Here is a 12,692-nt window from a genome sequence, read left to right on the forward strand (position 1 = left end):
AGGGCGGATTTGTAGATGCGAAGATGACCTCCGCTTCGATCCAAAATAAAGCGACTTTTCGGTCAAACGACTAACCGTCGATCCACAAAGGGGTAATGAAACATCCTATCATCCGACAGAACCGACCGACATCCTGACCAAAAAAAAATCCTGTGTCTGCTAATGAGTGTTGACGTGTTCAAACTTGTGTGTGTGGTAGTATGTGAAAAGTTCCATAGACACAAGTGCATGCTTGAAATAAGACAGGCCAAATCAGAAATTATTTGGATGAAAGAGAGAGTCAAAGGATGACAAAGCTAACATTTCTACACAAACGTAAATTTTTCTTTTTCATGGATTGTGGTATAATCAGCAATATTTTAGTGTTACTCGGCGTATCTTTATCGGTTTTTGTCCCAAAAAGTCCGGACGGTTTCCACACCTGTTATAAGAAATGATGTGAGAACGGAGGCAACGCCGAAATGTCCTGTTACATGATTTTATTCATGACCCGGTACATTTCCGCTTATAGTACTTATTGTAAAGTGTCTGCAATTTGGCTCAATCTGTAAGAAAACTCGGGGAATGTGCTTTACATATTTGTTGTGAATATTGCATCTATGTACTTACATAACCAATGACGTTACGTTTGTGTGCAGATCATTCAGAATTTACTTCAGATTTTGTAATAGGATCAAATAGTAAGAAATGGTTTTTCTTCTTTTCAATATGATCTAAAAATAAGTTCCGTAAAATAGGGTTACTTGAAACAGTGGGGGAAGTTGAAACGATATGCAGTTATCTTGTTTCTAATATTGCCATCGTCGTGTGGGTAATATACCTAACTGTTTTGTGTATGATTCTGAACCAACATACGATGAGCAGTAACTTTAGCAAGAAATTGAGATAAATGAATGAAGTTACCATCTGTATGTAGATATCGTTTATGTTGCTGACGATTTTAGACCTGAAAATTTTTCTTTGAAAAACTTTTTCTACAAGCCAACGTATGAAATTCCTGGCAATTTCATGAAAACATATGCATAGACTATCCTGTTTCTGATATCACATTGATAATTCTTCGTTACCTCTTCAGGGTTGTTTAAATTTCTTTCTTTAAATATAATTCTGTGCCCATTAGTGGGGTACTTTGGAACAACTACAAATATTTCATTTTCACTCAAAAGTAATGATGAAGATGATCACTGTTGCGTTGACTGCAGTACAGTAATGCTCGAGAATTGAGAATAAAGATCGCCGAGGAAAAAGGTCACATTATATAATTTTTCAGAGTTTGACAATGCAAATGTGATGATTTTATTGTAGTGTCCCTCAAGTGAAATGAAGGCTCAAAGAAGGAAATTTCAAAGGGGTTTGTTGATCAGATTAAAAAAAAAAAGAAACGTTGGTGGCTTGTGGCTTTCTGTAGTCATCAATAGTGTGAAGCAATTTAAAGCGCCATAGCTGCCACTGCATGTGACAGAAGTGTTCAGTCCTTCATTCTACTACAGTAATTAAAAATATAATAAAATAATTTCACAGCAAAATTATTTTTATAGCTTTTTAAAAACTTGTCTACATTGTTGCTACTTACACCTGACGTTTTTACATTGTGATTTAACATAAGAAACGGAAAGGTTTCAAGAAACCACCTACCATTTTCCTGTAAGTAATAGTAAATATTGATCGATATGTTTATTACCTATTGGAAAACCCAATTGGGAGAATGTTTCAAAGTTTGAAACACATTTTATTATGTGTACGTTCATTGTTGTGGTGCAGGATGACTTCAGAGTTCAAAAGTGTTTTAAGTAACTCCCAAAGACGATACCTCTCATCTAGACAAGGTTAAATGCGGTCCGAGTCTTTGATACGAATGCACTGTCACACATGGTCACGGGTGTACGATGGGCATCCTAGTTCACAACATTTGAAGTAACAGAGCACAATACAATTTTGGTCTAATAGCTTGAACATTCAGGGTTTCACAATCAGTTTCATATTTTTGTAGCACCATGGGATTTCGTAACAGTCCCCAGACCGTCCTAGTGATCATATGCTACAGCCTATATATTCTATTTCTGCTATACGAGATGGAAAAATTTCCATTTTCTTGTCTGAGGAGTGCTTCATCCACACCTTACTCTCGTTCTATGACCTGTAAATTATTTCCCTTATGCTTATCAATCGCAAATAACGAAGTGAAAAGATTTGCATCGAGTATCACTAGAATCTCGTGGTAATAATAAATCTCTTATCTCGGCTAGTGAGGGCATGCGGAGGATGTCATATCCGTAAATCCATGATCAATATAAGGAAACAATCTGTATAACGTTTTAAATGCCTTCGTGATGGTTCTAAATTCGTGCCGTTACAGTTCACAGGTTTTCTGTTAATACTGAGTACGAGAATTAAAGCAAAACACCAAATTTTCGTAATCTTATAATTAATGGTATCCAAACGATATTTTTTCAAAATCATTACAACGCATATAGCCTATGTGCTAGCGAGTGTTTTTGAGTACACGATCAGTTCAGTTTCTCTATGATTATTTCTGAATTATTAAATACAGTGAATCCGCCTCCATGGTGGCAGACGCTCGCAGACCGTAAATATCCATGTGTCGCTGTTGCCACAGTATTTCGAGGCAGCGCAGAATATTTCCAAGGTTTATGATGTTCTCAATATCATAGCGCATCCTCGAAATGGTGTCAAAAGTATTGACCGTCTAGCGGCCGCTTTAATTTAAATTCATTGAAGTCTATGTGGCTTACTCGCCTCTTAACACAAGTATCAAGTTTTATATGTAAAAGCCGATCACAATCGACTTGGACTGCAAAAGTAAACAAGTATAAAATGGAAGGCTACTTTGATGGTATTGCGTAAAGTCATTTAAAAAATATTCAGAGTTCCCAACAATCAACATTGGGCTTTGGAAGAAGAATAAGACTTCTGAGACAACCTTTCAACAAGGTCAGCAATCTTACAATGCGGGTCCTGTCTTATAATTTGTTCAAGTGTGTTAGACACATACCAAATAGGATGAATATATGGTATTGAACATATTCGAAGAAATGACAGATTCTTTGACTCATAGCAGAACATCACAACATACTGAAAAACTTGGATTTACAGACACTTTAAGATGGATACCAATTATACTATGAAAGTTTACTTACAAAATTTCAATCGCCAGAAGAATGGAGAATCTAGGAATTTAGTACAGACCCTGTGAATCATTCTCGTAGGGAACGCACAGAAAAGATCACACTAACATGCTCAAAGGTATTTAAGCAGTCATTCTTTCAGCACTTCATATGCGAATGGAATGCTAGTAACTGCAATAGGTGAGACAACGGAAAGTACCCCCTGTCATGCACTTCTCAGAGGTTTGCAGAATGTGGACATAGATGAAGCTACTAGGATTTCACAATATTTTAATTTACGTAAAAGGATATTGTGATTTACGCAAACAAATACATCTGAGAGATCACGTATAAACGTAGTAGCCTCTAATTCATTGTCTAATGAATGAAGTACATTTTAGAAATCTAAATTGTGATTTTCACAATACGTTATTCATAGTAATAATCTGTTTGACGTCATAGATGTTCACAGAGGACCAAATGGATATGATTTTGTACTAGACTGGTTCCCAAATTGTTCCAATAGTAATTGAAGTAAAAATAAAATTTAAAAAATACGACAATGAGTTGTCACTGTAAACGTAAAGAGGGTATGGCTTCTTTGAAAACGTACTGAATTTATTTGTTGCTTTCCCTCAGCTGTATTATTAATCACCGGTATTTGAGACATTAGTGAACGTCCAACTGACATAACTACTGGCAGGACATACTTTATTTCGCATAATAGTTTGCTCATGGGTCTATAAAAAAAACAGCAAGCATTTTTACGTTCGGGGGTCTACCACAGAGCCTAGCCACACCATTTCATCATTATTCTGACTAAGGTCTTTTTGCCAATGTCTCACGTGCAGAATTACAACGTTACTTGTTGGATTTGACCAGTGACGTATGAAACATGGGACGTGTCGTAAACAACGTGGCGACTATGAAGTGATATCAGTGGCAATTTTTTTCATCAGTGTGTCACCACAACGAGGTGTTTTGCTTCCATATTCGTTGGCTTCGCTGTCAACCGAAATGTGACAATATGCACCAAAATGTCCCATCACAGCACTGATATTACTTGTCGTCGGATTTGATCAGTGGCGTATGAAACATGGAACATATATTGTAAACAACATGGCGACTATAAAGTGATATCGGTGGCAATTTTTTTCAAACGGGCTAAGTTACATATCAGTTTGTCGGCACAACGAGGTGTTTTGCTTCCATATTCGTTGGCTTTACTATCAACCGAACTGTAACAATACGGACCAAAATGTCGCATCACAGCTGTCATTAACATTACTTCACTGGTCAAAGCCGATGACTAGTATCTAATATTCCTATTGACCCAAATTTTTTGGATTTACATCTTTGCGTTTATAGTGAAATATCCTTAATTTATTTTTTTCCAGCATTTGCGATGCACAATTTTATCTGACTAGTAATAACAAAGGCTTGTTAGAAAGCAAGTAGGTATGAATAGCAAAATATTGATAGCTGCATATTAAATGTCATTTTTTCATATGATGAGTGATGTACAGTAATGCTAGCCATGTAATTTTCCTCTTATACATATTTTTTAATTTCTTTTTTCTCATGAGAGGTTTCTGTTGAACTGTAAATCATTAACAATCTGGTACAAAAAACGTAACAGTAATCATGGCAAAATGACCATCACACCAGGGTATCCTTACTCATTTCATAATGAACTAGGAAACCGTGTGTCTTCGGTGACACAGACGCAAAGTAGAGCGACAAGAGGTTTCGGTAAAAATACAGGCTTCCCAAAAACTTATGCTCGTAATTTCACCATTCAGCAGTGCTACTGTGACAATACATTAGCCTTAATTCTACAATAAAGCACATAACTGACTCAAGGTTTCCAGTTTTGTATCTTTCATAGAGAAGAACTATTACATCTCTTTAAGAATATTTCCAGAGCACATGTTAAAGGGCAAAAGGAATCTTTATCGTACACCTTAATTTTATCAAATACTTCTATTGGACGTAAAATATTGACGAATTCGTTGTCACACACATTCTTGGCAGGATCAGTTTCCCTGAGATTGAACTTCACAGGTTGGTATTGGGCTTGCTTCATAATTAGATGATTGTCATTATATCTGACCCGTGGAAAAGAAAATCGGCTGACTTTAGGTTGAGCACACTTAATTCTGTTTGAGGGGTCTTCGTATTTACCCTGACGAATCACGCTGGTATTATGCAGCTTTTCAATTTCTTTGCCATAATCAATTCCATACTTCAGGGCGAGAGAAGATGAAATCATCTTACTGGCTTGTTTCCTCTGAGCACGTAAAAGTTTCACATATTTTGTATAAGAAAGACTTTTAAGTTGTTTCTCAATGGCCGATAATTCTGTGCCTGTATTTTTACTATATATACCGCGTTGGTTGGTAGTTCTCACCAAATGATGTAGTTTAAACAAAATAAACAGCACCCACTGCTTAGCTTCATTCTCAAGCACATCCATTACCGCTGTTTCGAATCTGTCGTTATTCTGTTGCATCTTGTCGAGTAATTCTGCGTCCTTTTCTACCGCCTCTTTAACTCTTGCTTTGAACTCGTAATAATTGAAGATTCGTGTTCGAACAACATAACCTCGCCATATTTTCTGTATTTGTGTTGCCGATGTACAGTAATGCTGCCAGTACATATCGTTTACCGCTTTCTGGAGGAGAAGCATATACAATTTTCTGCCAACATACCCGCGCCAGTGACTCTGAATAGTTACTGCAGCAGCATTTAACCGACGAATATGCTGTCTTTCGAGGAATCCGCGCACTGTTTTTTGAATAGTTAAAGCCGAAACATATTCAGCTCTTCTGTTTTCTTCAGCTTCATCTTCTCTCTTCTGGATCTCTTTATATATTGCACTTGCGTCTTGAATGTAAGGGAAAACAGATGCCATAGTGCACCGGTACTAAACTGCGGTAGCTGAAATTATGTTCAAGCAACGATGTCCTGCGATTCGTACTACGAATAGGAAGAAAATTTGTACGAGGTATATGAAATCTCAGAATTTAATGTGCTTCTAATCACGATGCCTGTAGTGAACGCCAACTTCAGTCTGACTAAAACACTCACACCATGTACGTGGTGTACCAACACATCACAGTAAAAATTTCAAAGATATTGTATTTGACGTTGTTTGCAAAGACTTCTACAACGAATAAAACATTAAATAATCTTTGAGACTGCCCTGTATGCAGTACTGTAATTTACGTAATGAAACATAGCATCATATAAAGATATTCATGAAGGAAAGCTATTATAGGTAAGCAAAAATTGAAGTAAATTTATTTCGCTTCGGAATTATGAGATGAATAAAAAAAATAGCTAGCAGCAGGGCCATCTTACCGGACGATACGTTAGAACCAGTCACGTTCAAATCCTTCTAGCATGTTGAGTTATAGGTGGAAAATAAAAATGGCAAGGCTCATTTCATAGAGCCATTGCGACTAAAGAAAACATGTACGAGATACTACGAGTCGGGTAAACATCAGCAGCAAGAGATGAACCAAAGACGCAGCTTCCAGCAACCAAGATCTACACTTATAACCTGCACACAAATTGGGAGAAACATCGTAAGGCCGGCAGCTGTGGCGGAGCGGTTCTAGGAGCTTCAGTCCGGAACCGCGCTGCTGCTACGGTCGAAGGTTCGAATCCTGCCTCGGGTATGGATGTGTGTGATGTCCTTAGGTTAGCTGGGTTTAAGTAGTTCTAAGTCTAGGGGACCGATGACATCAGATGTTAAGTCCCATAGTGCTTGGAGCCATTTTTGAAACATCGAAAGAAAGATCTGGGCCTACATTAGCGAAGATTTGAAGATCCACAAGAATTAAGAAAACATCGGATTCTAGCTCTGATTATTTTTATAGTAAAGCGGCAATGGAATGTGACATTGATTCCACTTAAGATAATAATGAGTAATAATCGCCAGGGAAGTAGAATAAGTTATTATGTGTACGAACATAGTACAATCGATCACAAATAAGCTTGTAGAGATTGAAATATTGTTTACGACTGAACCGCTATTATGCAAGCAACGTACCAAATAGTTTCGTATACACGCGCTCTGCGAACTGCCAATTCTAAAGCCGGCCACTGTGCCCGAGCGGTTCTAGGTGCTTCAGTCTGAAACCGCGCGACCGCTACGGTCGCAGGTTCGAATCCTACCTCGGGAATGGATGTGTGTGACGTCCTTAGGTTGTTAGGTTTAAGCAATTCTAAGTTCTAGGGGACTAATGACCTCAGATGTTAAGTCGCATAGGGCTCTGAGTCATTTGAATCAATTCTAAAAGCACGCGCTTGGAGTACTCAAGCGGTGGGCGTGGTATGGTGGGGAAGGGGGGGCGGGGGGGAGACTTCCAGGGCTGCGTGTCGAAGTGTGACTGTAGTGTCCGCCACAGTAACGCCTATCTTCGCGTGGAGTGTGCCGTTTTCTTTTTTCTTCACGTGCCAAGCTAATATAGACGTTGACAGTCGTGTGCTACGCTTGCAAGTGTGTAGTTTTGAATATCATGTCCTCAAGAAAGTTAAAGATCGTGCTGCTGCTTGTGCCGCATTTGTTTATTTGAGCTTATAAAAGCATAAAGAGAGACGAATAGCGGTATGGCTTAAAAGGCGACGAGAGATTAGATATCGTTATGGATATAGGCCTCTATTACGTCACCACCTCCGTGAAAATGCTCTTGCTGATTGTAATAATGATTTATGGATGGACATTCGAATAATTTTAGCTTAATTACGCCGATGACACCGAAACAAGATATCGTTTGGCTGCATGCTCACCTCCACGTGAACGTTTGCCAGCCTCGTTCCGTTGCCTGCAACTGGATGGTAATTCAAGACGTTAAGTTCTCTACTTCAATTTCTGCAACGTCGTTTTATTATATAACACGACAAACTTGTCGATTACTTTACACATAACTAAATGAAGAATTTTTAAAGGTAAATAGATAATTTTATTCAAGTAATTAAAAAACAGATATCTGCAAGTAAATAATGCACAGTTAATAAAAACTAGCACTTTATTTTCAAAACAGTAAATGGTTTTCACAGACCGACAATTTTCGCTTTAGAGAGGCGAAAATTTTAACAGTGAATGTAAACTGCAAATAACTTCTTACAGATGCAAAAGTACCTTAATCGAAAAACGGAACAAGTGATTCTTGATTGTTCTGCGCCTGTGGTTTTTTAATTGTTGTTAACTGGCTGTGCAGAGATCATTGTAGCACTCCTGCAGTTTCAGACTGCACATGGAGCCGGAATTTTGATTTGTACTGCTTGCTGGTAAGTAATATACGCTCTGAAAACAATCTACGAACCAACAAATTGGATGATTTATTGAAGAGAAAGGGCGTCACAAACTTGGCAAGTCAATAACATGTTGTTTCATCTCTGGCCCTTATGCAAGCATTTACTCGGCTTGGCACTGATTTACAGAGTTGTTGGAGGTCTTCGTGAGGGACATTGTGCCAATTCTGTCCAGATGGCGCGTTAGACCGTCAAATTTCCAAGATGGTTGGAGCACCCTGCCCATTAAGCTCCAAACGTTCTCAGTCGGAGATAGTTTCAGTGACCATGCTGGCCATGGTAGGTTTGGCAAGCACAAAGACAAGCAGTAGAAGCTCATGCCATGTGTGGACGGCCATTACCTTCTTGAAACGTAAGCCCAAGATGGCTTGCTATGAAGGGCAACAAAATGGGGTGCAGAATCTCTTAGACGTACCGCTTTGCAGTAAGCGTGCTGCGGATGAGAACGAAGGGGATCCTGCTATGAAGAGAAATGGCACCCCAGTCCATCACTCCTGGTCGTCGGGCCATACTGTAGGCGACAGTCAGGTTGGTATCCCACCGCTGTCTGTCGGGTCTCCAGAGACGTCTTCGGCCTGGAATCTCATTGTCGGGAGCGGAATTGTCTTCAACGATGAGTGCTACTTCGAACTGAGCCCTGGTGAACAGCGAAGAGTGACTGGAGACGCCCCAGATACCGGTGGGATACCAACCTGACTGTTGCACACCGTGCTGCCCGACAACCAGGAGTGTGTCTGGGGTGCCACTTCTTTTCACAGCAGGCCCATTTGGTTCTCATCCGCGTCTCCCTTACAGCACAGCGGCACATCTACGATATTCTACACCCAGTTTTGTTGCACTTCATGGCAACCTCTCCGGGGCATACATTTCAGCAAGGTAACGCCAGCCCGCACACGGCGAGAGTTTCCACTGCTCGTCTTCGTGCTTCCCAAATCACACCTTGGCCAGCTCGGTCACCGGATCTGTCCCAACTGATAAAGTCTGGAGCACTATGGCCAGGACCTTCCGACCACCTCGGGATTTTGAGGATCTAACGTGCCAGTTGACCGATTTGGCACGATGTCCCTCAGGAGGACATTCAACAAGTCTTATCAATCAGTCCAAACCTGAGTAACTCCTTGAATAAGAGCCAGAGGATGAACAACGCGTTATTGACGCATTCTCTGAAAATTATTTCGAGCAGGTAGTTCATGAGCCCACGCGAATAGTGAAAGGTTGTGAAAACACACTTGACCTCTTAGCAACAAATAATCCTGAGTTAATAACCAGCATCAAAACCGATATAGGGATTAGTGAACACAGGGTTGTCGTAGCGAGATTGAATATTGTAATCCCCAAATCCTCTAAAAATAAGCGAAAAATATGACTATTCAGAAAATCAAATAAAAATTCACTTGACGCCTTCCTGAGAGATAATATCCACTCATTCCAAATTAATAATGTAAGTGTAGACCAGATGTGGCTTAAATTCAAAGAAATAGTATCGGCGGCAATTGAGAGGTTTATACCAAATAAACTAACAAACGACGGAACTGATCCTCCTTGGTACACAAAACGGGTTAGAACACTGTTACAGAAACAACGAAACAAACATGCCAAATTTAAACAGACGAAAAATCCCCAAGATTGACGATCCTTTACATAAGCTCGAAACTTAGCGCGGAGTTCAATGCGAGACGCCTATAACAGTTCCCACAACGAAACTTTGTCTCGAAACCTGGCAGAAAATCCAAAGAGATTCTGGTCGTATGTGATGTTAGCGGCAAGAAACAATCAATGCCTTCTCTGCGCGATAACAATGGAGATACTACCGAAGACAGTGCTGCCAAAGCAGAGTTACTAAACACAGCCTTCCGAAATGCCTTCACAAAAGAAGACGAAGTAAATATTCCAGAATTCGAATCGACAACAGCTGCCAACATGAGTAACGTAGAAGTAAATATCCTCGGAGTAGTGAAGCAACTCATATCACTTAATAAAAGCAAGTCTTCTGGTCCAGACTGTATACCAATTAGGTTCCTTTCTGAGTATGCTGATGCATTAGCTCCATACTTAACAATCTTATACAACCGTGCGCTCGACGAAAGATCCGTACCCAAAGACTGGAAAGTTGTACAGATCACACCAATATTCAAGAAAGGTAATAGGAGTAATCCACTAAATTACAGGTCCATATTGTTAACGTTGATATGCAGCAGGATTTTAGAACATATATTGTGTTCGAACATTATGAATTACCTCTAAGGAAACGGTCTATTGACACACAGTCAACATGGGTTTAGGAAACATTGTTCCTGTGAAAAACAACACAACTAGCTCTTTATTCACATGAAGTGCTGAGTGCTATTGACAAGGGATTTCAGATCGATTCTGTATTCCTAGATTTCCGGAAGGCTTTTGACACTGTACCACACAAGCGGCTCGTAGTAAAATTGCGTGGTTATGGCATATCGTCTCAGTTATGTGACCGGATTTGTGATTTCCTGTCAGAGAGGTCACAGTTCGTAGTAATTGACGGAAAGTCAAAACAGAAGTGATTTCTGGCGTTCCCCAAGGTAGTGTTATAGGCCCTCTGCTGTTCCTTATCTATGTAAACGGTTTTGGAGACAATCTGAGCAGCCGTCTTCGGTTGTTTGTAGATGACGCTGTCGTTTATCGACTACTAAAGTCATCAGAAGATCAAAACAAACTGTAGAACGATTTACAAAAGATGCCTGAATGGTGAGAAAAGTGGCAGTTGACCCTATATAACGAAAAGAGTGAGGTCATCCTCATGAGTGCTAAAAGGAACTCGTTGAACTTCGGTTACACGATAAAACTGTCTAATCTAAAAGCCGTAAATTCAACTAAATGTCTAGGTATTATAATTACAAACAACTTAAATTGGAAGGAACACATAGGAAATGTGGGGAAGGCTAACCAAAGACTGCGTTTTATTGGCAGGACACTTAGAAAATGTAACAGACATACTACGCTTGTCCGTCCTCTTTTAGAATACTGCCGCGCGATGTGGGATCCTTACCAGATAGGACTGACGGAGTACATCGCTGATACAGGATTTAGGCTGGAAAACATCAAAAGAAAGGCGTTTCTCGTTGCGACGGAATCCTCTCACGAAATTCCAATCACCAATTTATCTCCTCCGAATGCGAAAATATTTTGTTGACACCGACCTACATAAGGAGGAACGATCACCGCGATAAAATAAGGGAAATCAGAGCTCGTACGGAAAGATATAGGTGTTCAATCTTTCCTTGCGCTATACGAGATTGGAGTAATAGAGAATTGTGAAGGTGGTTCGTTGAACCCTCTGCCAGGCACTTGAATGTCATTTGCAGAGTATCCATGTGGGTGTAGATGTAGATGAAAGCTGAGTAACTCCTTGTATAAGAGCCAGAGGATGAACAACGTGTTACTGACTTGCTCAGGTTGTGAAGCTCTTTCTCGTCAATAAATCATCCATTTTTTTCTGAAACTGTAATCATTTGTTAGTCTGTACATTTACGTTACATCTACGATTGATGGACGTCATAGACACACTCACCACGTGGTTGGCTGCTGATTTACACGCAGACACGAAAGGTGCACACACACTTCGAGTAGTCTATTTTCACCAGAAAGTCACTCGAGTAAAACGTGCTTTAGCGAGGCTCTCTGCCGAGACCAGGCACACCAAAGTCAGTAGTCACATTTTTGTGGCGCGCAGTTCCGTCCCGTCTTTCTGAGCTGAGATGAAGTGTGCTGGCGGACACGATGTAGCGAATGGTGTGGCGGACCGTCCACAAGGAGGCGACAGATGCATGCCATACAGAGGTGCTCCCCGATGCGCCGCAACGCTATCCGCAGCTATCAGAAAGGAGCTGAAGTGTCGAGAGGCGGCAAGGGTGCTAGCCAATGAACAACGCAACCGTTCGTGGACCGTGGCGCAGCCTTTGAGCGCCAAACGCTCATCCAAGAAGAGCTGGATCACTGACTCGACAATCGTCGTAAACAACTTGAGTGCTGTCCATCTTCTCCAACTTCTTGCGTACGTTAATGCCAACAGATTCATATTCTGTCGTTCAAGATTTGCATAAATTCTATTGTCACTTCGTGTGCACTTAAACTTCCATGTAGGCAGACTACGCCATTGTATGCGGGGAGCCGAATGGGATCGCTAAAGGAGCTAGCGTTTGTTGTTTCGTGAAGTGGAAATGGGTTCTCAATCAGCGGAACGGACGTTCATTTGGGAATTATTGGAAGTAC

The 12,692-nt window shown here is 40.3% G+C and overlaps 1 protein-coding gene across 1 annotated transcript in view; it reads right to left on the bottom strand.

Annotated features, from left to right (window-relative positions):
• Window positions 1–639: 639 nt before the first annotated feature.
• The window catches only part of LOC126088447 (spermatogenesis-associated protein 17), a 29,521-nt gene continuing 17,468 nt past the window's right edge, over window positions 640–12,692 (bottom strand). The window contains exons 2-3 of the mRNA XM_049906589.1: window positions 5,310–5,960; window positions 640–713 (exon numbers count right to left, since the gene is read on the bottom strand). Of these exons, the coding sequence (XP_049762546.1) occupies window positions 640–713; window positions 5,310–5,960 (725 nt within the window). The remainder of the gene's footprint in view (window positions 714–5,309; window positions 5,961–12,692) is intronic.

The sequence above is a fragment of the Schistocerca cancellata genome, chromosome 6 (assembly GCF_023864275.1).
Source record: "Schistocerca cancellata isolate TAMUIC-IGC-003103 chromosome 6, iqSchCanc2.1, whole genome shotgun sequence".
In the NCBI taxonomy this organism is placed as follows: Eukaryota; Metazoa; Arthropoda; class Insecta; order Orthoptera; family Acrididae; genus Schistocerca; species Schistocerca cancellata.